Source organism: Clupea harengus, chromosome 18 (assembly GCF_900700415.2).
Source record: "Clupea harengus chromosome 18, Ch_v2.0.2, whole genome shotgun sequence".
NCBI classification, from domain to species: Eukaryota; Metazoa; Chordata; class Actinopteri; order Clupeiformes; family Clupeidae; genus Clupea; species Clupea harengus.
Window position 1 is genome coordinate 22525769 of NC_045169.1, and position 23008 is coordinate 22548776.

The 23008-nt window shown below is 44.4% G+C and overlaps 2 protein-coding genes across 4 annotated transcripts; one reads left to right on the forward strand and one right to left on the reverse strand.

The window, feature by feature from the left end:
- The first annotated feature begins 1180 nt into the window (after positions 1-1180).
- On the forward strand, positions 1181-5390 carry LOC116224562 (stabilizer of axonemal microtubules 1). Of its 2 annotated transcripts, none has more exons than XM_031584715.2 (4): positions 1181-1727; positions 2729-2908; positions 3321-3520; positions 4255-5390. In XM_031584715.2, exons 1-4 carry the CDS (start codon positions 1690-1692, stop codon positions 5196-5198), a joined length of 1362 nt encoding a protein of 453 aa, XP_031440575.1. In that variant the 5' UTR covers positions 1181-1689; the 3' UTR covers positions 5199-5390. The 2 variants fall into 2 exon arrangements, with proteins under 2 accessions (XP_031440575.1, XP_031440576.1); XM_031584716.1 differs by lacking the exon at positions 1181-1727 and adding an exon at positions 2285-2372.
- Positions 5391-5571: 181 nt separating this feature from the next.
- Positions 5572-15621, reverse strand: larp7 (La ribonucleoprotein 7, transcriptional regulator). Of its 2 annotated transcripts, XM_031584714.2 has the most exons (14): positions 15497-15621; positions 14920-15156; positions 14643-14743; positions 14300-14383; positions 13334-13498; positions 12158-12260; positions 10967-11343; positions 10849-10900; positions 10428-10572; positions 8974-9119; positions 8141-8253; positions 7743-7902; positions 6839-6930; positions 5572-6101 (listed from the first exon to the last, which is right to left on the reverse strand). In XM_031584714.2, exons 2-14 carry the CDS (start codon positions 15134-15136, stop codon positions 6024-6026), a joined length of 1833 nt encoding a protein of 610 aa, XP_031440574.1. In that variant the 5' UTR covers positions 15137-15156; positions 15497-15621; the 3' UTR covers positions 5572-6023. The 2 variants fall into 2 exon arrangements, with proteins under 2 accessions (XP_031440574.1, XP_031440573.1); XM_031584713.2 differs by having other exon boundaries at positions 10849-11343.
- Between the last annotated feature and the right edge of the window lie 7387 nt (positions 15622-23008).

Consider the following 23008-nt stretch of genomic DNA (forward strand, 5'->3'; position numbering starts at 1 on the left):
CTTTGTCCCCAGGGGACCGACAGTGACAGTGGTCCACCAGCCTTTCGCTGTCAGAATCAGAATCAGAATCAGAATCAGAATATGACATTGTTGCCGTGGTCATAATCTCCTAGGGGTCAGCAGTAGCTCCATCACCATTATGGATACATTTGTCTGGGAAAGCACGATGTGTGCTGATTCAACTATCTCTCGAGTGCCTGGTATGCCTGACTGAGAGACATAAGTCAGTGGGCCATGGTGCAAGCATGACTAATTGCTGGACGAATGACCATAGAAGATCCTGTTGTAGCAATCCGTGCCAAAGTTCATCTGCACCTCATTCAATGAAGTCCTGCCCTTGTCCTTGTAAAAAATGAATTGCATCATATTAAAAAAAAACCTTGCTGCATTCCACGTAGGGCTGGACTATGACCATGGGATTTTTATATGATTCTTATATTCACGTGAGTGTGGTCCAGGGTAAGTAGTCATCTGGGTTAATCTTGGTCCAATCTAGGCACTTCAATCTGCTACTGATCTACCTACAGTTTAATAGTCATAGGCACTGCTTATAGACATGACAGTCATCTCACACAGACCTTTACGAATTAAAACAAAAGTCTCCACCACATCATTGGACCTGGAAAGTGTGACAAAAAGGTTGGTTCTAGGCTTACCTTTAGAGGTTTTAAAGATCATGTTTGATTAGACGTTTCATATGAGGGCCTGAATGACACTAAAGACCGACCACCTGCACTCAACATGGGTGGATTCTGAGATTTGAGCCTTTCTGTTACCAACACACAAAACAATGTGAAAAAAGAAACTAGCCAGTGAGTCTACAAGGTCATAGCCCCTGGTTGTTTTTCAGTGAACTTCACCTCCCTAACTTCCACTGAACTTTCCTTGAACTTGTCAAGTCATTGAACGTGTTCCCTCTGCTTAACTTGAACTCACTTTAAGGACAAACAGTATGCATTGTTTTTGTGATTGTTGTTTTTAATCCTGTTAAGTGTAAATGTTTATCTTTTCCACTTGACTGCAAAATATTTAAGTAAGCAGACAAAAAACTCTTCGTGACTGGAAAATGGGTGGCTTTGTTTGGAACACTTCAGCCGTTCAGTGTCCTCGAATGGCCCCGCAAGCCCTACTGCACCATCGGTGAGAAGCTAATGACACCTGCTGCTGCTGATCCGTTGCTGACACCTTGTGGATAAAACAAAAACATACAGTGGAATTATCTCGTGACGACTTGTGAATACAACGAACGCCCCGAAGGCCTACTGGGCCTAGAAACCAAATGACATTCTAAACTGAGAAAACCGCAACAATATGGTGTAAATAGAACGTTGGCGTGTAACACTGTGACCACAACAATGAACCAGTGAAGTTAATGATTGTTATGTAACACGTTTAAAATGAATAATGATTCCAAACAATTTTCGTCTATTTGTCATTTAGGTTCAATTTAAGAATCAAAACATTATTTCCAGAAGCAACGTCGGGCTGGCATGTTTATCGTAGTAATCATTAAGCTGTCCCATAACTGAATTAGTAGAGACAAGTAATCCCGGCGCAGTCAAGTGGATTTAAGACACTCGCGGCTATAATAAGTTTTTATTTCCATTGGCTAGACTTTCTTCACTCTTAGCCTTATTGAGATGTAGCCTGAGCAGTGTTTGGACAACGACTCGAACATCACCTGGAACCATGACGATACAATGTCTCTGTCAGATCTGCAACTGCGGGTGAGTAGGCTAACCTGTTCCCACGGCTGTCTTGGTGGCCCATGTGGATCGAGGGAGGAACAGACAGATGGAGAACACAGCGTGACTTCCTCTGACTGTTCCGTACATGCTGGACCGATTAGTTTTCATCTCCCAAAGCATTACGGTATAATCTCTGAACATGTCGCGGCTGGTAATAATTTCATTAATTTGTGCAAGGCTCGGTTTAAGTTCATTACTGGGAATTCTCCACGGAGAGAGGCGCAACGGCTCCCTCTCACTCAATAGCCAGTGACCTACAACAGCTGACGTTATTCTTTATTTCTATTTTTACTCACTCTCGTTTATTTATTTATTTACCCTTGAAAAACCCACTTAATCCTGATGGATCAAAACCGTTTCAGCCGCTAGCCCATCATAGACACAGAGCGCCAGCCTCTGCTCGCTCATCTGGTCCTCTCTCCGTCTCGGCGCGTAGGGTGAATAATCCACGGGTATTTATTTTTAGACACCATCTCCGCTGCTGCGTGCTCCACTTGTACTCCTCTCTTGCCATGCGTGCTCCTTTGGTCAATAATTTAAACAGTACGAAGTCAAAAGAATGCTAAAGCACGGGAGACAGTGCGTCTGACGGAACCGCTCCTAGCAGTAGAGCTTGTGGTAAAGGTAAGGAAGCATTGAACTTGTCTTGTTTTCTTACTTCATTCAAGCTTCATGAAATGACGGTCGAGCATCTTTCGAAACAAACACAGGTAGTATATTACGGTCCATGTCGTTGTGCAGAGATAAAGCGTGTGCGTGGGGGACGGAAGGGGGGGGGGGGGGGGGGGGGGGGTCAGACTTTTGAAAGGGATGGATGCTGCGGGACTTAGATAAGTATGCAGGTGTATTTCTGTCACAGGAAATCCTCATGTAACTGCGTATGATTTAATTCAATGTGAGCTGGTCAGCATTTCGCCTCCAGGAACCGCTGAAGCTCGCACATCTCTCACCCTGAGCGCACGATTCTTTCTCCCCAACAGGGAGCACCGGTGTTCTGACGAACCGGCCCTGGTGGAATGTGACGCGCACCTAACCGACTGCGTCTCTGAGTATACGGAGAAGTTTACCCCTCACCCCAGCGCAGAGGTACGGAAGAGCAAACACCCCCACGATGACTACCATCCACCAGACGGCGACATGACCTTTATGACCACCTCCAGGTAAGAAAGGGAGAACTCAACCCTGCATTAATGATCATTTTACCCAGAACTTACCTGTATTACAGAGTCTCCTTAACCCGCCTGACATAAAACGCTTACTGCCTATGCATGACACATTGCAATGCACCCAGAAAAAGTGTGAATCAATAAATCAAGTACACGATTTAGCTTCCTTCCCATCTCGAGTTCTCATAGACATTGACTTGAACATGAACACGACTGGGGCACCACCACAAACTACATTTCAGCTGTTGCAGGAGAAGCATTCCTACTTTGCAGGTTGACTGTAGTGAAAAGCCACTGTGATTAATACTATTAACACAACTGAAGTGAGCATCTCTCTACATGTTTTACATCCACGGGCACACGATGGACATACACACGGCCCACTCACACGACCCGTGCCTTTCAGGTTCGACTACGTACCACACTGCATAGTTTCCAGAGCGCCGAGGGCCCAGCCTGCATATGTCCCCCCCGAGGGCTCCATGAAGATGACCTCCACCTACACCGCGGACTTCCTCCCACACGCCGTGCAGTTCCACAGGGTCCACAAGGTCCAGGAGTACCACCCCACCACGGCGAAGATGGACGGCCTGTCTACTTACAAGGGTAAGGCAGAGCAGTTACACTGATGATGGACGGTGTGTGACAGAGCAACATGGATCCATTTAGTCTGGCCAATAGAGGGATATGTTGCTGCAAGTTTCATTTATGGAGGGTTTCTTTAATGAGGTGTTCCTTAGACTACACAAGCAACGCATGGAAGAGAAGTGCATTCAAAATTGTGCTGTGAGACAGTGGTAGGTTCCGTTGTAAAAAAGGAAGTTACACTGATGATGGGTGGTGGCTTGTTTTCTGCCCTTATCCAACACTGTGGGGTTTCTGCCCTGACCCAACCCTGTGGGGTTTTAGTCCTTGGGACTTAAAAAAACACCTCTGCCAGTCCGCCATTTTGTTCTCTTATCCAAAGATGAGACTGGGCATTCATGATGCTGGCCTCTTTTTTTTTTAATCCTTTGCTAGAAATGTGAGGCGTGTTTTCCATTTGCAGTGAAGTACAAACTCACTGTCCACTTATCTGTCTAATATGCATATTTAAAAGAAAAGGAAAAAAAAAGAAAAATATATCCACTGTCCATCGCTATGCATATTGTAAATATAGCATCACGTATGCTGTAGTACTTACTTTCCCTGCACTTATCTCTAAATAATACAACATTGTTGTTCTTCTGGCTAGATGCTAACTGCTAACTTGGCTTTGCATCTTTACTCTATTTACAATAAAGGTGAATCTAATTGTAGCTGTTGAGGCTAAAGCCCTGTTCCATATTCTGTTCCCGCAGAGGACTTCTGTACATGGCCTCCTCAGAGGCGCCAGCCACACCGGCTAACCGACAACCTGACTCTCGAGTCCGGCAAGTTCTGTGGCATCTCCACCTTCAAGGACGATTTCCGCCCCAATATTGGCATAGCAACACGAAAGCCCTTCAGGCCGCCGCTCGACTCGGTTGAGCAGCGTGAGACGTTCAAGAGCGCCACCAACTACCGCCAGCAGTACGTCCCCCATCCAGTAGAGGCGCTGCAGAGGCCCTCTAGCGCCCCCGTGCGTGGAGCCTCTGCTCAGCACATGCAGTACCAAAACCAGGCAACAGAGGGCGCCCCAGTCTTCCAGGGCACTACAGAGTTCCGCGAGAAGTACCAGCCGTGGCGGCCGGAACCTAGGCAACAGCGTCAGGTAGACGAGTATGTGCCCCCCACTAGTCACATGACCTTCCACACCACCAGTCGTGACGACTTCGTCAGGCACGAGTGTACCCCGCCACCGCGGCCCGTGCGCCCCATCATCCAGGCCTGGGCAGACGAGAAACCGGCCCACCGGGGCAAGCATGGGGTGCAGTCCGCCAAGCCAACCACCACCTACAGCTCCCAGTTTACCCCCAAAACTGCACCAAGGCCCGTCTGCAATAGGTCCAAGCTGGCCCAAAAGCCCTGCAGCGATGCCCAGCAGCCTGTAGAGGGCGCCGGTGGCCATCAGCCCGGCCTCAGTGCCAACGCTCACGGTCCACCGTGCCCAGCCAGTCTTGCCAATCCCCCAGGCTTCCAGGACACAAGCATGACGCACAGAGGGCACAGACTATACCGCACCATCTCTGATGGGGAGACCGGCACGGCAAAGAGCCACGCGGCAAAGGAGGTTACCACGGTTAACGGCAACCAATCCCCTCGCGGCCACATCGTGAGCAGGAAGATCTTGGCGGCTGACGGTCGCGGCAGGGGACAACACTAGAGCCTCGGTTCGTCACCAAAACAACACCGCGAACATCACCGCACCAAAACATCACCACGAACATCACCGCACCAAAGGCTTTCGTATTTTTATAGTCAGAGATTTCTATATGGATCCAAAGCCACTCTCACATCAAACACTTGCACATCAAACCCTTTTGGAAGGGGAACAAAAATAAAAAATAAAAATAAACATTTGACTGTTTGTTGAGTACCACTGGATTCATATGCAATAAGATGACAGAAAGCACAGCCAGCACCAAGGAATGGATACAACCAATATTATCACCCTGACTAGCCTTTAGGAACAAAAGAACAACAACAACAACAACAACAACAACACTCAATCCTGATGAAGCAATGAACTTCTGTGGCTTGTTTGAAAGTTTATTTAAAAAACAAAACAAAAAAAAAAACAATAAAAACAAGATCTCTGGGTAAGCAAAATACTGAAATACTGAAAAACTGTACAAACACCACACAGCCTTTCACAGGAGATGCCGGACTTCGCATTACAAAGAGGGTTTGAGGATTACTTTCAAACATAATTCCTATTTACAACATATACAACAGAATTTTATAAAAATATCTAAACTGGGCATAAAAATGCAGTCAGATAACTGTTAAATTAATATTCAGTATCCCTTAAAAAGAATTCACCATTGTTGACCCCTTACATGAGGTCTACAAAATCATCAAGAACACCCAGGCCATCACTGAAGATCACTCACACTTGAAGCCAAATGCAACATTCCGCCAAGAGGAGCATCCTGTGCCAGGGGAGTGTGTACGTGTGTGTGTGTGTGTGTGTGTGTGTGTGTGGTCATCAGTCCTCCATGAAGCGGAGGTGCTTGCTCGCCTCCCTGGCCCGTGCCACAATAATCCTCTCGGCCTTGGCGATGAGCTAGGAACAACACAGAGAAGACCATGTTTTAGTGCTGCCAGAAACAACCAGTCACATGATCTTACTCCAGGGCAAATGAGGTGCTGACCTCACCAGGGTCACCTAAAAGGTCATGTGTTTGACACCCAAGGAGTATACACACTAAGCAATTTTTTCCTGTACTGTATTCCTAGTCACTTCGCCTAAAAGTCTCTAGATAAATAAACAAATACTTGTAAAGATCATTAGGAAGAGCTGTGTCTGTGTGTGTCTGTGTGTGTGTGTGTGTGTGTGTGTGTGTGTGTGTGTGTGTGTGTGTGTGAGTATGTGTGTGTGTGTACACACGTCTTGTTGCCCAGGGATCAAATTTCCAGGAACAGGAAACGTAGCTCAGGTATAAATATGTTATATCATACAATCTGATGTGTTAATGGATTACAATAAAGAATAAATGGGGCTTAGAGAACAGAAAACCAAGCTTTCTAAGAAATGACCCAATAAATCTTCAGAAACCGGCTTACTGGGTCTCCTGTGGTCAAGTCTGTGGAGTGTGTGTGAGTGCTAAAGTGTCAAAAGACCACTCAGAGACGCATAGCCATGAACAGCTTACCTTGTCTGTGTGTGTGTGTGTGTGTGTGTGTGTGTGTGTGTGTGTGTTGTGTGCGGCCATGAACAGCTTACCTTTTCTGTGTGTGTGTGTGTGTGTGTGTGTGTGTGTGTGTGTGTGTGTGTGTGATGTGCGGCCATGAACAGCTAACCTTTTCTGTGCCTCGCTTCTTGTCTCGGGGACGGTTGAGTTTGGCCTGTCGGTCGACCAGGATCTTCTGCCAGTACCTCTGCTCATGGTCCGCTGCGTGGAACACAAAGAACGGAGCGGGATGAAGGAAGGACATACCAAACGCCACCAGCAGGGTTAAAGGTGTAGTCAGTGTTTCTTTTGTTGGGAAGACTAGAAATATTATTATAGACATATGACAATGGCATATTGATTATTGTGGACAATTGTTCTGCTCTTCCCTGATGCTTTGGTTTGGGGTGCGTTTGATATATTTATTGATCATTTTGAGGTCCTGGGAATGAAACTGGAGGGGAACGAGAGGCTTTTAAATAATTCAGTCATCATAGGAGCTCTCATCCAGGAAGTGGTAAATATGGACCCTTGGACATGAAACCCTGACAAACAGAACCGGTGATCCAGAGGTCTGGCCCGAACTTGGTCAAACTTGGTTTAGTATTTATGATAATTATTAAAATAATAAATACACTTAAATTATTCTTCAATCGTATTATTATTACTTACTGCTATGAGACCTTTTAAGTTAAAACAAAAAAAAAATTACCAGGTTTACCAAATTTCAAAGGAAAAAAATGGGGCCGTTACATAATAATAAAGAGAAAAGCAAACTGTGTTATATATGTATATGAGGACTCACCAGAGGGTCTTGTGTTAAGTGTGTGTTTGTGTGTCTCTGTGTGAGTGACTGTGTGTGTGTGTGTGTGTGTGTGTGTGTGTGTGTGTGTGTGTCATGCGTGTGAGGACTCACCAGAGGGTCCTGTGTTAAGTGTGTGTCTCTCGCAGGACAGTGCCATTTTAAGTGTGTAAAGTGTGTGTGTGTGGGAGGGATGTAAGTATATGAGTGAGTCAGTGAGTGAATGACTCACCAGAGAGGATCTCCAGTTTCCATTTGTGTTGCTTCTGGAGCTGGGGCTGAGCGGCCATGACGGTCTGGGCGTCCTCTGGGGTCTTAAAGCGTACGTGGCCCTCTGCATCCCCCTCCAGGATGTCCACATACACCACCGGGGAGAACTCAGACAGAGCGTCCTGACCACACACACACACACACAAATGTAGTGAGAAACACTACCGTCAGCTATTTTTATACAAAGAAACAAAATGAGTGTAGAGAAATAGTAATGTATGAAATGTGAAACTAAAACAGTGAAATCAGACCCCAAATAAGTAAATCAATCGATTTGAACACAGGTGCTGGAGTAAATCAATCGATTTGAACACAGGTGCTGGAGTAAATCAATCGATTTGAACACAGGTGCTGGAGTACCTTGACACTCTTCTTCCCCGGCAGGGGCTGAGTGTCTGTGATCTTGACGATCAGCCCGCTCTCAAACTGAGGGCCCTTGGGATCCTCTTTACTGCCCGGCTTACACGCTTCAGCTGCCACAAACAAACAAACAAACAAACATGAATCAATCAAATATGAATGTTCACATGGAGTGACCTCAAAGTGACCTGATTGTTGTCTTGGGTTGCAAAAACAAAAACATGTAGATCAATGCACTCGAAGAGGACACACATCAATCTCGTTAATGATGAGCTCTAACGAAGCACCAGGTGGTTTAGTGACTAACCCGGATGGGTCAGAGCGGGTGGTACACCTCCTAATAGAAGAGCCCTATGACTACCAGAGCAGGGGCGTCCCTCTCTATCTTCAAGAAGCTTTTGAAGACCCAACTCTTCAGAGCGCACCTCCCTTCCTAACTGGCACCTTGACTAGCGCTTAACTTACACTTCAGCAGTTACATTCCTGCACTTCTTTTTCCTTTCTAGGTCGTTTTTCTAATTCTTATGTAAAGTAGTATTTATTGTTACACCATGTTTTTTATTGCTCTTAGCTTGACTGTTCTCTGCCTTGTACGTCGCTTTGGACAAAAGCGTCCGCTAAATGACTAAATGTAAATGTAGAAGAGCCCTATGACTTCATTCTCCCAGCCAGACAAAAGCCACAGGGCTCTTTTATTAGGAGGTTTACTGCTTGCTTGGAGTTAACTGTTCTGGTTTAGTCACTACACCACGTGCGTCGAATGCCCCCCGGGGTTGCTGTGAGTGTGTCTACAGAGGGCCGTGAGGTCAGAGGTGAGTTGGGTCGGACGGTACCGTTGTTCTGGTCCTGCGGAGCGGCGTCACACTCCATGGTGGCCTGCTTGCCCCGGGGCGTGATCTCAGTCATGGACTTCTTCAGGGCGCCCATGGAGTGCTTCTGGAGCTGCAGGTACTGGTGCTTCAGCTCCAGCCACTCCCTCCTAACACACACACATATGGAGATGGGGAGAGAGAGAGAGAGAGAGAGAGAGAGGGGGGGGAAAGGAAGGAAGAGAGAGAGAGAGAGAGAGAGAGAGAGAGAGGGAGAGAGGGGGAAAGGTAGAGGAAGAGAGAAGAGGGAGACAGAGAGAGAGAAACGGAGAGAGAAAAACAGTGTCAAGGGCAGTGAGGGAGTGAAATAGAGAGACATGGGGGGGGGAGAGAGAGAGAGAGAGAGAGAGAGAGAGAGAGCGGGAGAAAGAAAGAGACCAAGAATAAGACAGTGAGCACTGATGACAGGCCAGATGGATCAGTGAGGGGGGCAAAGGGCCAGAGAGGCTGCAGTGCTGGGTTCCAACTAATTAACACGACAAAACACTCCTAATTAAACCAATTCAATGCGGTTTTTAACTCCCAAACGGACAGATTACAGCTCTGTGATAACATAACAGGTTATCTGGACTGCCACTGGTTGGAAGGAGCCACTCGAGGATTCTGCATTGACCAGTGCTTGAATGTCATGGGGAATTTTCACTTCAATTCCTTGGGTCACCACAAGAGGGCGCCCTTTAGAGGATTTGTCAATTATGGTGATACCACTTGTGTTGTGCTGTTTATAGGCCAGGCAAATTAACACATATTTTAAGTGTGGAGCTCATGTGCATATTCAAATTAATTTCAAAAGAAACTTGTAATACAAAAGAATTTACTTTTCATGGGTACTTTCATTGTGTAAAATTACATTTTTGAGGTGTATTTTTACCATGCATTATTAGCACACATCTCAGATTGATGAGAATAAAACATATTTCCTCAACTAGGATTTCTTAGGACTTTTAGTATGTTGTTCTGGACACCTCATAGAAATGATCTATGCTGAAAAAAATTATTTTACAATAAGTCTGTCGTAAAACGCTATTTTGCCTGGACTATTATAGAGAGTGTGAGCATATGCAAGTGTTTACATTTACAAGTGTTTACAAGTTGGTCTGAGCATGCTTGTGTTGGTCAGAGAGTGTTTACACTATGTGAGTGCATCCTGTGAGTGCATCCTGTGTGAGGGTGTGTGTGTTTTGACTGAAAGAGGAAGAAATGAACATCACCGGTGTGAGTATTTGTGTGTATGTGTGTGTGTGTGGTTGTGTGCATGCATGCGAGTGTGTGTGTGTGTCGGTGTGAGTGCGCGTGTGTTATGCATATATGTGTGCAGGAGCGTGTGTGTGCGTGCGGGTTTGAATGAAAGGAAAAAAAAAGAAAGAATGAGTATGACTCACTGTGTGTGTGTGTGTGTGTGTGTGTGTGTGTCGTACTTTGAGAGCACTCGGAGAGGAATGACCTCTTCTCCAATCTTCAGGCGCTCCTTGTGCTTCTTCTTGCGTTTCCTCTTGGCCTTCAGCAGGGAGTCATCCTTCTTCTCATCTACATCTTCCTGCTTCTCGCTTTCAACCGCAGAATCTGAACACACACACACACACACACACACACACACACACACACACACAGTCAGCCAGATGAACACAGACACGTCTAGACTTTTACTGTAGATGAACTGGTACAGCAAAATGCTAAAAAACACAAAGGTAATGGTCAAGTCAACAGGGAACATAAACGGAACATTACATAAAAGAAATTCTCCCGCACCATACTGCTGTAGATATTTGTCTGTAGATTAACGGGATAAAACACATACATTCATCATTTATTTTACAGTTCTTTTCAAAAATCACCTACCCTTCATCTCACTCTCGGACTCTTCCTCCAGCTTCCTCATCTTGGCGGGCATCTCGTCCTGCCCGCCACCCTCTGACTTGTCCGTGCTCTGGGACCTCCGTCTCGTCTTGGCGGGCATCTCGTCCTGCCCGCCACCCTCATGCTTCTCCGTGCTCTGGGACCTCCGTCTCGTCTTGGCGGGCATCTCGTCCTGCCCGCCACCCTCTGGCATCTCCGTGCTCTGGGACCTCCGTCTTTTCTTCTCCGCACGTTTAGCGGGGGTCTTCACCTGACCCTCCCCCACCCTCTCCCCATCCCTCTCCACACCCCCCTCGGGCTCTACGGCGCCACCATCTGGCCGCGGCTGGTGGCTCTTCACGTCTCCAGGCTCCGCCTTCCCGCTCTTCTCCTCCGGCTCATTGGCCGTCTCCATTGCCGTGGGTTGAGTGGCACCCTCCTTCCGCGCGCTGCGAGATTTCTTCTTCTTTTTCTTCTTCTTCTCGTCCTCGTCTTCCTCTGAAGACAGAAGGTCAAGAACACTGTAAACGCTTCATGGAAATGGAGCAATCTAAGGCCATGCAGCTCTCCTCCCCCTAGACATGCAGAATGGTGGACATCTCACATGTACCCATACACAAGTCATACCACACACCAACAATCATCTCACATGTACCCATACACAAGTCATACCACACACCAACAATCATCTCACATGTACCCATACACAAGTCATACCACACACCAACAATCATCTCACATGTACCCATACACAAGTCATACCACACACCAACACACTAGTTCCAAGGGTCGAGGGAGTGACCTTTTGCATACTCCAACTTGGAGGTTTGGTAGGATTATAAAAATTCTAGCCGTTTCCAAATTTTCATTATATCACGACTGTTTTAATCAAACCACTTGATAAATGATCACTCCATTATTTATCTCACCTCCATTTTTGCCCCTCTGTTTTCCCATTCAAATGCATTTTCATCACCTCAATGTTTGTCACTGTCACCCTTCATACTACTCATGTGTAGGGCACTCTATGTGGAACTACTTCTATTCCATATACACCTTACATAAATAGAAGAGACACTTTAAGATAATCAGGGCAGGAAAACATCTTGACCTAACACAGCGTGTGTTTTCTTTTTTTTAAACCCAGTACCAAGACCATGACCTTGAGCCCTAGGAGAGGGCAAACTCTCACAAACTTCCCTACGAGAGGGCAAACTCTCACAAACTTCCCTACGAGAGGGCAAACTCTCACAAACTGCCTGATTAGGGCGCCACAGTCACGCTACTAAAACAGCTTTCTGGAGCCTGGTACCTCGCGAGTCGTCCGCTGTGAGCTGGGGCAGGGGCTTGTTCTTCCTGGACTTGGGGAAGATGCCAGGCTTGCGTGGGGCATCCCCGGGTGGGTTGTTCAGCATCTGCACAGAAAGAAAGAAAGAGACTCACAGCTTCAGAAAAATCAGCCTTGCTGTATCAGTCAAACTACCCAAGAAGCGCCTCCACACCATCACTCATCTACGTGTGTCATGTGCCTATGCCAGGATGTCTTCTACAGTGAACTACCATAGCAAAAAAGCCCCAAACGTATACACAATTTATTCATTCATTAGTATTACAGTATTAATAATCTTAATTACCTATCAACATATGAATACATTTGTTGAATATTCAGTCAAACTTAAGGAGAGGCTGAATCATTAATCATGTCATCTATAAGTTCTTTCCATGACAGACAGCACAGCTACATCACCTAAAAGCTTTTACAAGCATGAGGGAATGGACAGATAACTTATGAGAATAAACGTGTAACAACACTTGTTTAACCCTTTAACGGTTACTCTCACACTAATGTCTTTAAAGTGTTGTGAAATTAATGTTTTATGGAATATCTGTGATGTTTCAGCAACATTAAAGGTGCAGTATGTAGAATTTAGTGGCATCTAGCTGTGGGATAAGTGCAAAAAAAAACGCAAAAGGCCCTCTAGTACCAGTGTTTTGGTTTGTCTGTTTTGGCATATTGTAGAAACATGGCGGTGCAACATGGTGGACTCTGTGGAAGAGGACCCGCTTCCTATGTGGATACGAAGCAATACTTCTAAGCTAACGAAAACACAACAATTAGTTGTGACAGGTATTTACATTTAGTCATTTAGCAGACGCTTTTATCCAAAGCGACTTACAAGGATGTATACACATTTTACATTTACACTGATGGCACACTGCACATCAGGAGCAATTAGGGGTTCAGTGTCTTGCTCAAGGACGCTTTGACAGCAACCTTCTGATTACTAAACGACTTCTAATGAAAAAATTATTGTGAATACTGTAATCCATTTCTGCGTATAGATCACCCTAAATCTTCAGCCTACACCTTTAAATATATAGTGCAATTCAAAAATCCGCCATTGCTGATGAATGCTTTCTTTTACTGGAATGTTCCTGTCTAGGTGTCAGCCTTCCTGCTACTGACGCTAGCAGTGACGTCACTCACCTCTTTGGCTTTCAGGGCCTGCTCCACGGTCTCAAACTCAACGAAGGCGAAACCTTTGGGATGGTAAGTGGACTTGTACCTGGGAAGACTGATGTAAACGATGCTGCCACACTGGCTGAACACTCGCTCTATCCAGCCGTGGGTCACATCCTTGGGCAGCAGTTCCTGGGGAAGGAGGTCATTTAAGGGGCACACATCAGCACTGGGTTATATCACACAAGAGCCTTCACACTGAGGGCCCTATTTTGATGGTGAAAATGGCTAGCGGAAACGGCAGCGCATGTGCACTTTTGCACAAGCAGTAAAGGTGTGATCAAAGGCACTAAGTGGGCGTAGCCTAGCTGAAGTTCATTAGTAAAAGGTTTGGTTAAAGCCGGCCAATAGCATTGTCGAGCAATCCCTTTAAACTGAATGGGTCAGACTAAACTACAGTCAGACTAAACTACAATGTAAGAAAATGGCCATATTCTGGACAACTAAATTCTTTGGAACTATAGCTATAATTGTAGCTTCCAGAGCTCCTGCTACACTTGTGCAGAGATTCACCGGTCCCAGAGCTTCTGGGAAAGGATATGGCCTGGTCATTTTAAAACATACATATCTGACAAGCTACAGTTATGTGTCAACGAATATGATTGATCTGAGCAACAGAAGAAGCACTACACTGTCCAGAGCCCGTGGCGATATTGCCATCTTCTTACATTGCAATCTCGTCTGAAGTACTTAGTTTAAAAGGGATTGCCATCAATGCTATGGGTCAGTTTTAACCAAACTCTTCAGTAATTAACTTCTACCTGGTTCTGCCTACTTTATGCCTTGGACCACACCTTTGCCTCTCTTTCTCACGCATGTCTACTTTTATGCAACAGTGTGCGATCTCCGTCAGCCGTTTTAGCTCTCAAACTAGAGCCCTATATGTGTGGTTAGTAACAGATTGTTCCCTTTACAAAGTAAAACATTACTTACCACATAGACTGTACGCTGATCCACATCTTTTGGATCCTCTCCAAGGGGACGTTTCCTGCGGATTTTTGTTCCTTCAAGGTTGACCTATAAAACAGACATTGAGGCAATTAATGACATTGAGGCAATACATGACACATAAATTGACCTATAATGATATAACTTATTCAAAAAGCATTTTAGTTTATTTTCAACATCCAACAAATATAAATACACCGTTAGTTTTATTTGAGGCTTAGGTTGACAGAAATGAAACTAATATGGATATGTTCAGTTGAGTGCAACAGCAGTGTCAACAACAAGCTGAATACAGATTTTATATTAAAAGATATAATACTAAGCTTACCTCTACCGTGGATGAGTTTTTCAGTGCTCTGGCAATCAACTTCTCATCTGTGGTGAGCTTTTTCATTCGGTTAAATGTTGGCAACACAGATATGTCTACGTCTGTGTGCAGAAACACGAGAGCACATACAAAGAAAGATTGAGAGATAATTTAATTAACGATACAGTCACCATGCTATAATTTATTAAGCGAACAGTCATTTCCAGGAAGATGTGGGTCATATATATTCCTAACGGTACATATGGCTTATTTTGGGAAACATAACGTATAGGCTTACATCCATCCCTGGACTCGGTAATGAGTTGTTTCAGAAACCTGTCCTTGTGGAGGTTTGCGTCGCCAAACCAGAAGTCCACTTGTTTTTTGACATCTGCCAGCAACTGTTTCACTCGAGATCGCTTCTTTTTGTCCTTCTCCTTCTCCATCTCCATCTCCTTGCTTGTGTTTTTAGTGGAGGTATCTCCTCCCAAAGGTTTCTTCTCAGTGTCAGTCATGACTGGCGTCTGGTCAAAACCTAGAAGTCATGTTCGGTAAGGTTCATGTTAGCTATAACGGATACAACATGATACAAAGCTCAAATACTAGAATACGTTAAATCAATAGCATTGTATGGCGAACTATACTTCATAGCCCTGTGACCAAGTTACACTTGAGCTAATGTTAACAATGGTGCAAAGCGTCAATGTAACAACGTTATTAGTTAGCAAGCTAACCAACAACACCGGCTTGTGACCAGAGTTAGCTAACTCGATGTCTCCAGACAACACAATCACATGTCAGCACACTCTTCACCATGCACTTCAATACACCATGCACTGAAAAATTCATTTCACCAGGAAGCTGTTTTGTTTTACCTTATCTTCAGTATCACAGGTGTACGCTTCTATTCGGCAAACTTCGCCTTATAGTAGTATCACATTGGGAGAAGCATACAAGTGCACACAGACGCCATTGATTCGTTGGGTACCCTCAGGGGTCCTTCATGGTAAAAAGAAAAAAAAAGAGATCTTTTGTAGTTATCTGAAAGTATTTTAATGGCATTTCCATAATTAAACAAATAGATAGATCATACATAAAGCGAAATAATAAATTACAACTTGTTGTGATTTCATTTACTAGTGTAATTGAATTCTCAATGACTTTTTATTAATTTAGCAGGCTTAATACATGGGAAGCCTGTTGTCGCTTGTCAATGACGTGAAATAGTAGCGCGAAAATTTAAGAAAGGGGCGTGAGGTTCTAGAATCCAATCGAATAGCCACAAAGTAAGAAATGACATACACACTAGTCAGAATACGTGCTTTATTTCTTATAATTATTCATAACGAACCGGTGTAACCTTAGATAATCTAGACATGTTATCTGTTATTTAAATGCTTCAAATACTAATATTACTACCATGACAGAATATGGCTTTTGTAAAATTGTGTCTTCGCCTATAAAATAACTTGATACTAGTAGGCTACAAGCGTACGAACACTGCAGCGTTTCTGATTAATTGATTAATTTGATTATTGTTTTAACCAGGATGTATGATCTGAGTGCAACTACAGGTTAGTTTCCATATAAAGATTTTATGTAAAACTAATTAGAGGTCAGTGTTCATCTAAAAATACAGAAATGATTTTGCACGGCCTACCGAGCCATTATATGTCAAACAATGTATTCTACCATAAACACTTTCACAGAAAGATGCAACAATAAAGACCTCCAATGCAGTAGCTTGTTCACCTGCTCAACAATTCATCAGATTTCACCATTTTGTTTTCAAAGCAGCTCTACACTGTAGTCTGTATACAATTCCTGTTCATGTATTACTATGTAATAGAGACATTTTTATATGTAGCCTAATAAACACATGTAAAAGACAAGGTCTTTCCTCATTTGTGCATGTGTGTGAGATAGATCCACATATTAACTGATCTTTGAGCTTTTACCTGTGTAGACAGAATACATCAGAATCAGAATCAGAATCAGCATGGGATTTATTGCCAAGTAGGTTTACACCTACTTGGAATTTTTTCTGGTGTGAAGGTGCATACAGTAAACATAAAAACATACAAACACAATAAGTACTACACATAACATAAAAACACAAATAAGTACTAAGCATAAGAAAAGTACTACACATAAGAACCAAAAAACACAATATATACGATACAAATATATAAACAATGAATATAAAAAAGTAAAGTGGAAAGTAAATTGCAAAATGCAAAACAGGAGTGCAATGTGAATGAGCAATGTGCAATGTAATGTAATGTGTGTTAATGTAACACAGACGACATTGCTTCAAAAGATAGGTTACATAATGTATTATATTATAGACATGTACAATAACAAACAATCTCACAGAGATTTTGGTCTGATAACAAAAACTTTCCATTGGAATTAAGTTGCATTCGCCCAAAAATTACGAAAACATCAGCTGGCCACAATAGACGCAAACGTCTCAAGTCTCTTCCGCACATCGTCGTCGTCGTCACCGCACTTGTCAATCCGAGTTCTGATGAGCTCCAGAAGTTTCCGGTAAAAGCTCCGCGTCCAGGGGATGTCCAGACGGCACCTGGAGCTCTGGCAGACCTTGTGGAGAACGCTGACCAGCTTCTCCGTGCTGTTCCCCTCGCAGCGATGCAGAACCCACTTGCTCCACTCCTCCCACATGCTGTCGTTGGTGAAGGCCACGGTGAAGCACTGGGCGTCCGATGAAACACTGTTCAGGGGCACGGCCTCTTCCTCACTCACGTCATTCCAAATCGCACTGCAAAGTAGTCAGGTTGTATCAGTCTATGTATGTACTGTATGTACTCTATGTACTCTATGTATGTATGTATGTATGTATGTATGTATGTATGTATGTATGTATGTATGTATGTATGTATGTATGTATTTATGTATGTATGTATGTATGTATGTATGTATGTAAGTATGTACGTACGTACTCTATATATGTATGTCTTTCATATCTATTCCATATTATTTTCCATAATATGTTGATTATGTATAAGAGTTCCAGTGTCACCAGTGACATAATTTCTTTAATTCATCTGGGCTAAACTACAGCAGACATTGCAGAAGAGACTGATCTCATTTTGTTGAATAATGTTGACAGTGCTTTAAAGTAGAAACTTAGGCCCTATTTTCCCATTCCTTCCAAATGTTTACTAGGGACAACAGCTATCGTTTCTACAATAATATTCTACAGAGACAGAAACTGAAACTTTAAAAATAGGGCCAAGGTTGAAAAATCCTGAAATGTCCTTTTAAGAAGTGTGTAATTACTGTAGTTGCCTCTATGGCACGTAAACCACTGTGGCCAGCTCCATGACCGACTCCTTAGTCAGGCGAATCATTGTATTGATAGTTTATTGTCATATAATAATGATAATAATGATTATTATTATTAATAGTTTACTCACACTACTGCTTGCAGTGGGGATGGAGTCAATGCTGTCAGAGAGGACAGGCCACGGTAGCTGATCCTGTTACCTTCCATCCTGCAGATGATCAAATAAATCAAATAGAAATGATCAAATGAATAGATAATTCTATAACTAATCAAATCTATGAATATATACAATTAAAGCACCGAGGATCATATCACCATTCTTTAGTTATTACCAGCAGTTCATAGTATATTTCCCATGTCAGCTGACACTGAATCGAGTCTATCTCTGGTGTAGTGAAACTTCTGGCTTACTCTGACCACTAAACTTGGACAGATCAAAACACTCCCAAACCACTAAACCACAGCAATGATATCATCTACATGCACTTAAGTAGCACAACCAAAGCACAATGGAATGATCCCAGGTTGTTTGTATTATTATTTATAGAGATTTATAGAGACTCTGTGGACCCTTAATCAATTACAAGTTATCCTTTCTGCATTTCAAAACCAGAACTGGATCAAGCAAGCTTAGCCCAAATAAATCACTGTGGTTTCAGTTTTTTTTTGTGTTCTTTTAAGATGATTTCTTCAATTTGCGTTGCCACACACTATTGCTTCACAAAGCAGAAGTACGGTTTTATAGCATGCAATGTGCCAACACTTCTGTTTGCCATAACAGAGAGTCAACACAGACAGATCAGATGGTCAGGCATGGGACCAGGGGGAAACCCCTGGCCTTCTGACATCGTTTTGCCAGACAGAAAGAAAATTACACTTATCGGCTAAGAATAAGTCCGTTCTACCCAGTCATGTTCCGAAACTCACCATATCTCCCGCAGGGACTGTCTGCTCCGAATGGCATCAGCCAGCACCAGAACCTCCTCGTCGCCGATATCAGCCCAACCTAAACTATAGAGATGTCAATAAGTCATGTATCGATCATCTTGGACAGACTATCAGAAGTGGAGTACAGAGGACTTCTGCAGGGTCATTCTTGCTGGGTATCCCTATGATGTAAGGTGTATTGTGAACATACCCCAGATATGTTAGGGTTTCTGAAGATTGCGTCACTTGAGCAATGACCTGTATTGCCTCCATGTCAAGGGTGTTTTCACCAAGCCTAAACAAAAGACCCACGACATGTTAGTATCTGTGTGGTTTATACTCCTCTGTGTCTGCTGCACGTGGCACAATGAGACAAATGAATATTTACAGAATAATGGTCATAGAAATTACACACACAAACACACACACACACACACACACACACAGATATATACAGTATATTCATTTGTAATTTCTATATGGTACTTTAAAAGCTTTTGAATCATAATGCATGCTAATATATTATAAAATAATTATATTATTGGTTAGTAAACTTGGACAGGACAGGTAACTAAAACCTTAATATTTGTCACCAGCTGAAGTAAATAAACCCACCAGAGGCTTTTACACCTGCTCAGGTGAGGCTGCAAGTCACCGAGGGACTCTGCAGAGACGTTGGTCCCTGTGAGATCCAGCTCTGTGATGGCCCCCGTCGTCTCCTGCAGGAAGTGTCTGATCACAGTGTAGTCCATGGGCGAGAGACTGACGTCGCTCAGGTTGACCCTCAGCGCGCTGGGACGGAACTCCTGGAGCAGGGTGTCATCCTGCTGCTCAAAGAGGCAGTGCAGCTGGGTGAGGATGTGGCCTCCGTCTTCACACAGGGCCTGGAGCTTTCTCAGAAGCCCCTCACGGTACACTTGGGCTTGGGCCACCGGCGGGTCTAACCCCACGGCCCTTGATAGCAGCTTCTGGTTCCTCTCGGAGAGGAGGCCCGATAGGAACCGGGCAAACAGGTCCAGGTGTCCCGCGTCGTCGTTGTCCTGGTTCCGGCTGGAGATGTGTTCTGAGACGTCAGGTGAGACCTCGCCTGCCATGGAGCAGTGAAGCGCAGCAAAGAACTCCTGGACGGTGAGGTGCGTGAAGGAGAAGACGTCCTCGGTGAAGCCCGGTTCCTGCACGGAAGTCTTGTCCAAGAAGGTGCTGCTGATCGCACAGTCGAGTAACTGCACAGCCTCCATGTCTCTGCGGTAGAAGAGTGTCTCGTGGTCCATCAGTTTTTGGTAGGCCAGTTTACCTAGTTTCAGTACAATCTCTCTCAGTCTCTGTTCTTCACTCAAGTCTCCTTGTTTATCACCATGGACTGCCACACGTCCCAGGGAGTGTGTCCGCAGTAAGGCTACCAGATACTGGGTGTATATGTCTGTCATTGTTTTGGGGCTCCCTCTAGACAAACCGTCGCTGTCTTTCAGGATACTGCACACAATATGGCAGAAGGCAGGAATGTAGCAAAGTGTTAGCATTAGCTTGTTGGCAACAACCTTCTCAAACATCTCTTGGGCCAGCTGTTCCTGCTGGAAGTATCGCTGGAAGAAGTCCCTGATCTCTGTGCACGAGAATCCTGTGATGACGGCGAAGCAGTCGATGGATCCCACCGGGACGTAGCTGACGGCCATCGGCCGGCTCGTGAGCAGCACAGATGCTTCTGGAAGGAGTTCGCCTTGGATAAGACTGGAGAGAACCTCAGCGACCTCGCCTTCCTCGTCTGGCTCGGTCACAAACATGTCCACATCACAGGACCTGTAGTGCTTGAACTCGTCAAAGCCGTCCAGAATGATCAGGAGGTTGCTCTCATTGGCCAGGATGGTATCCACACATTTGGCAAGGTGGCCATTTTTGCGAAGCACCAGGTCCCGGAAGCTCACTGGCTTAGAAATAAGGTTCAGGTCCCGAAAGGTCAGGTGAATGATAAAGTCAAACTCCAGGTGCTCCACATTGCTACCAAAGTCACATAGGATCTTCTGCACGAGGACCGTTTTGCCGATACCGGCCACCCCGGTCACTAATACCCTCTTGGGTGGCTGCGAGCCGGTGGTGTTGGTGAAGAGCTCCGCCGGCTTGATGAGCCGCTGCTCCATGGCCTTAGACTGCAGGGCGAGACGGCGCTGGCCAAACGTCAGCACCTCGTGCTTCTTCAGCTCCAGGCTGTGGTGACCCTTCACCACCAGGAGGTTGACGTAGTGCTGGGAGAAGGGGATCTTCTCGCCGTGCCGGGTGTTGGAGTACAGCATGCTCTCACTGCGCCGACGAAGAACAGCCTTGTGCTTCTGAATCACTTTGGAATATTCTAAAAGACACGGAAATGCAGAGGAAGGTGAAGAAGGGAAGAGAAGGAGAAGGAGAAGGAGTAGGAGAAGGAGAAGGAGAAGGAGAAGGAGAAGAAGAATGAGAAGGAGAAAGAGTAGGAGGGAACGTACATCCCTATTTGGTACTGAATGATTTTCTTTACAAAAACTACAAAACTCTACAAAAGTATAAAAAACTGGTTCCATATCAAATATGATGAAATAAAAAGGACAAATATGGTGTAAATGTGATGGTGTGTATTGTGGTTTTTTTGTGAATTTTTTTTTGCCTGGAAAATATATCAATATATTTCTGTATGTTTACTGTAATTGTTTGATGTAGGCTGTGTTGTAGTGAGTGTTGTATTACAATAAGAACTGGAGATATATGTGAGTAACTCTACATAGTTATTTAACAAAATTGCCATTGCATATTAATGACAAAAGTGAAAAGCAAAACTTCAGATTCTTAAAATGGAAATGTTTTCTCAGTGCTTGTACTGGACCTGGTATAATTCATAGGTGAGTAGTCGCAGTAATAGTCTAGTAGCCAACTAGGTGAACCCGGAAATGTTGAGTACACCAAAGTTTTTTTTGCAGAAATGTGAAGTATGGGTCCCCAGTATTCAGAAACTGCCGGATGCTAATTTGCATATGTTGAGCAATTTGCATAATTAGCATAATTAGCTTAATCGTCCAATTTGACCACATATTTTGCACTGTATGGCCAATTCCTACAATATTGGAGTCTTTTTAGAGGTTTTAGAGGATGCTGAATTCAATTCTGGCACTTTCATACTTTAAAATGCTAATTGAATAACAAATCTGGATACATTTTGGACGAAATCTAAGGTTATTTTCATGGTAAACACAATAGTCTTACATTTCAGAATCATGAGTGCTCTTGTGAATGTTAAAGCATTTTTTACAGGGTGTAGTGAAGCTGAATCCCCTCCTGATACTTGACTCCTGATTCAAATTTGCATTTCTGGAGGAAAAAGCATTGTGATTGCAATAAACTCCTTGGGGTTAAACACCCTGTTGCCTCATGTGAGCGGTGAAGCTGAGAAGGCCATTCTGCTTGTGAGGTGGCCAGGGTGAACAGATGTCACCAGAGTCACAATGTAAACACTTTGATGGGGATTCGGTATCATCTCTGGCACACCCACTAAACGTGGTTAAACTACCTCAAAAGCTGGGCATCGGTGTGCATCGTAACCACCAACCACATGACGAACCGGTGTGTAACGTAACGCTGTTGAATGTCCCCCATGTGCGATCAACGAACTATGTACAAATATACATTATATACATGCCATACAAGACAGGCCCCGCAAGTCGCTAGGGTCATGCCCGAAAGGCTGCCCAGGTTGGTCCGCAAGTCACAAGATCCAACCAGTTAAAACACCGCCAGACGCAAAAGTTAAAACTGAGTCTGGGCAACCCGGGTCAGCCCGCCAGACGCAAGACTAACCAAGAAGGCCTCACCGCTGCACCACAAAAAGCACACACTGGCTACCACCTTCAGGCAAACGGCTATGCCTCACAATTAATCAACAAAAGGCAGCCTCCTCATCTTCACTATCTTCGTCTGTTCTGTCATCATTTTCTCCAGATCCTTCATCACTCTCTTTGTGTTCTTGCTGTTGAGTGAGTATGTTGCAGCATATCCCATCATTGCCTTTGCAGGAACAATAACTGGTACAGGCCAGACCTGCAGCTGCACAGCTACACTTTGCTGATGTGCAAGGTTTCAACCCGGCTTTGCAACCACAGCTGACGACATCTAACAAAGCCGGAGGAGCAAC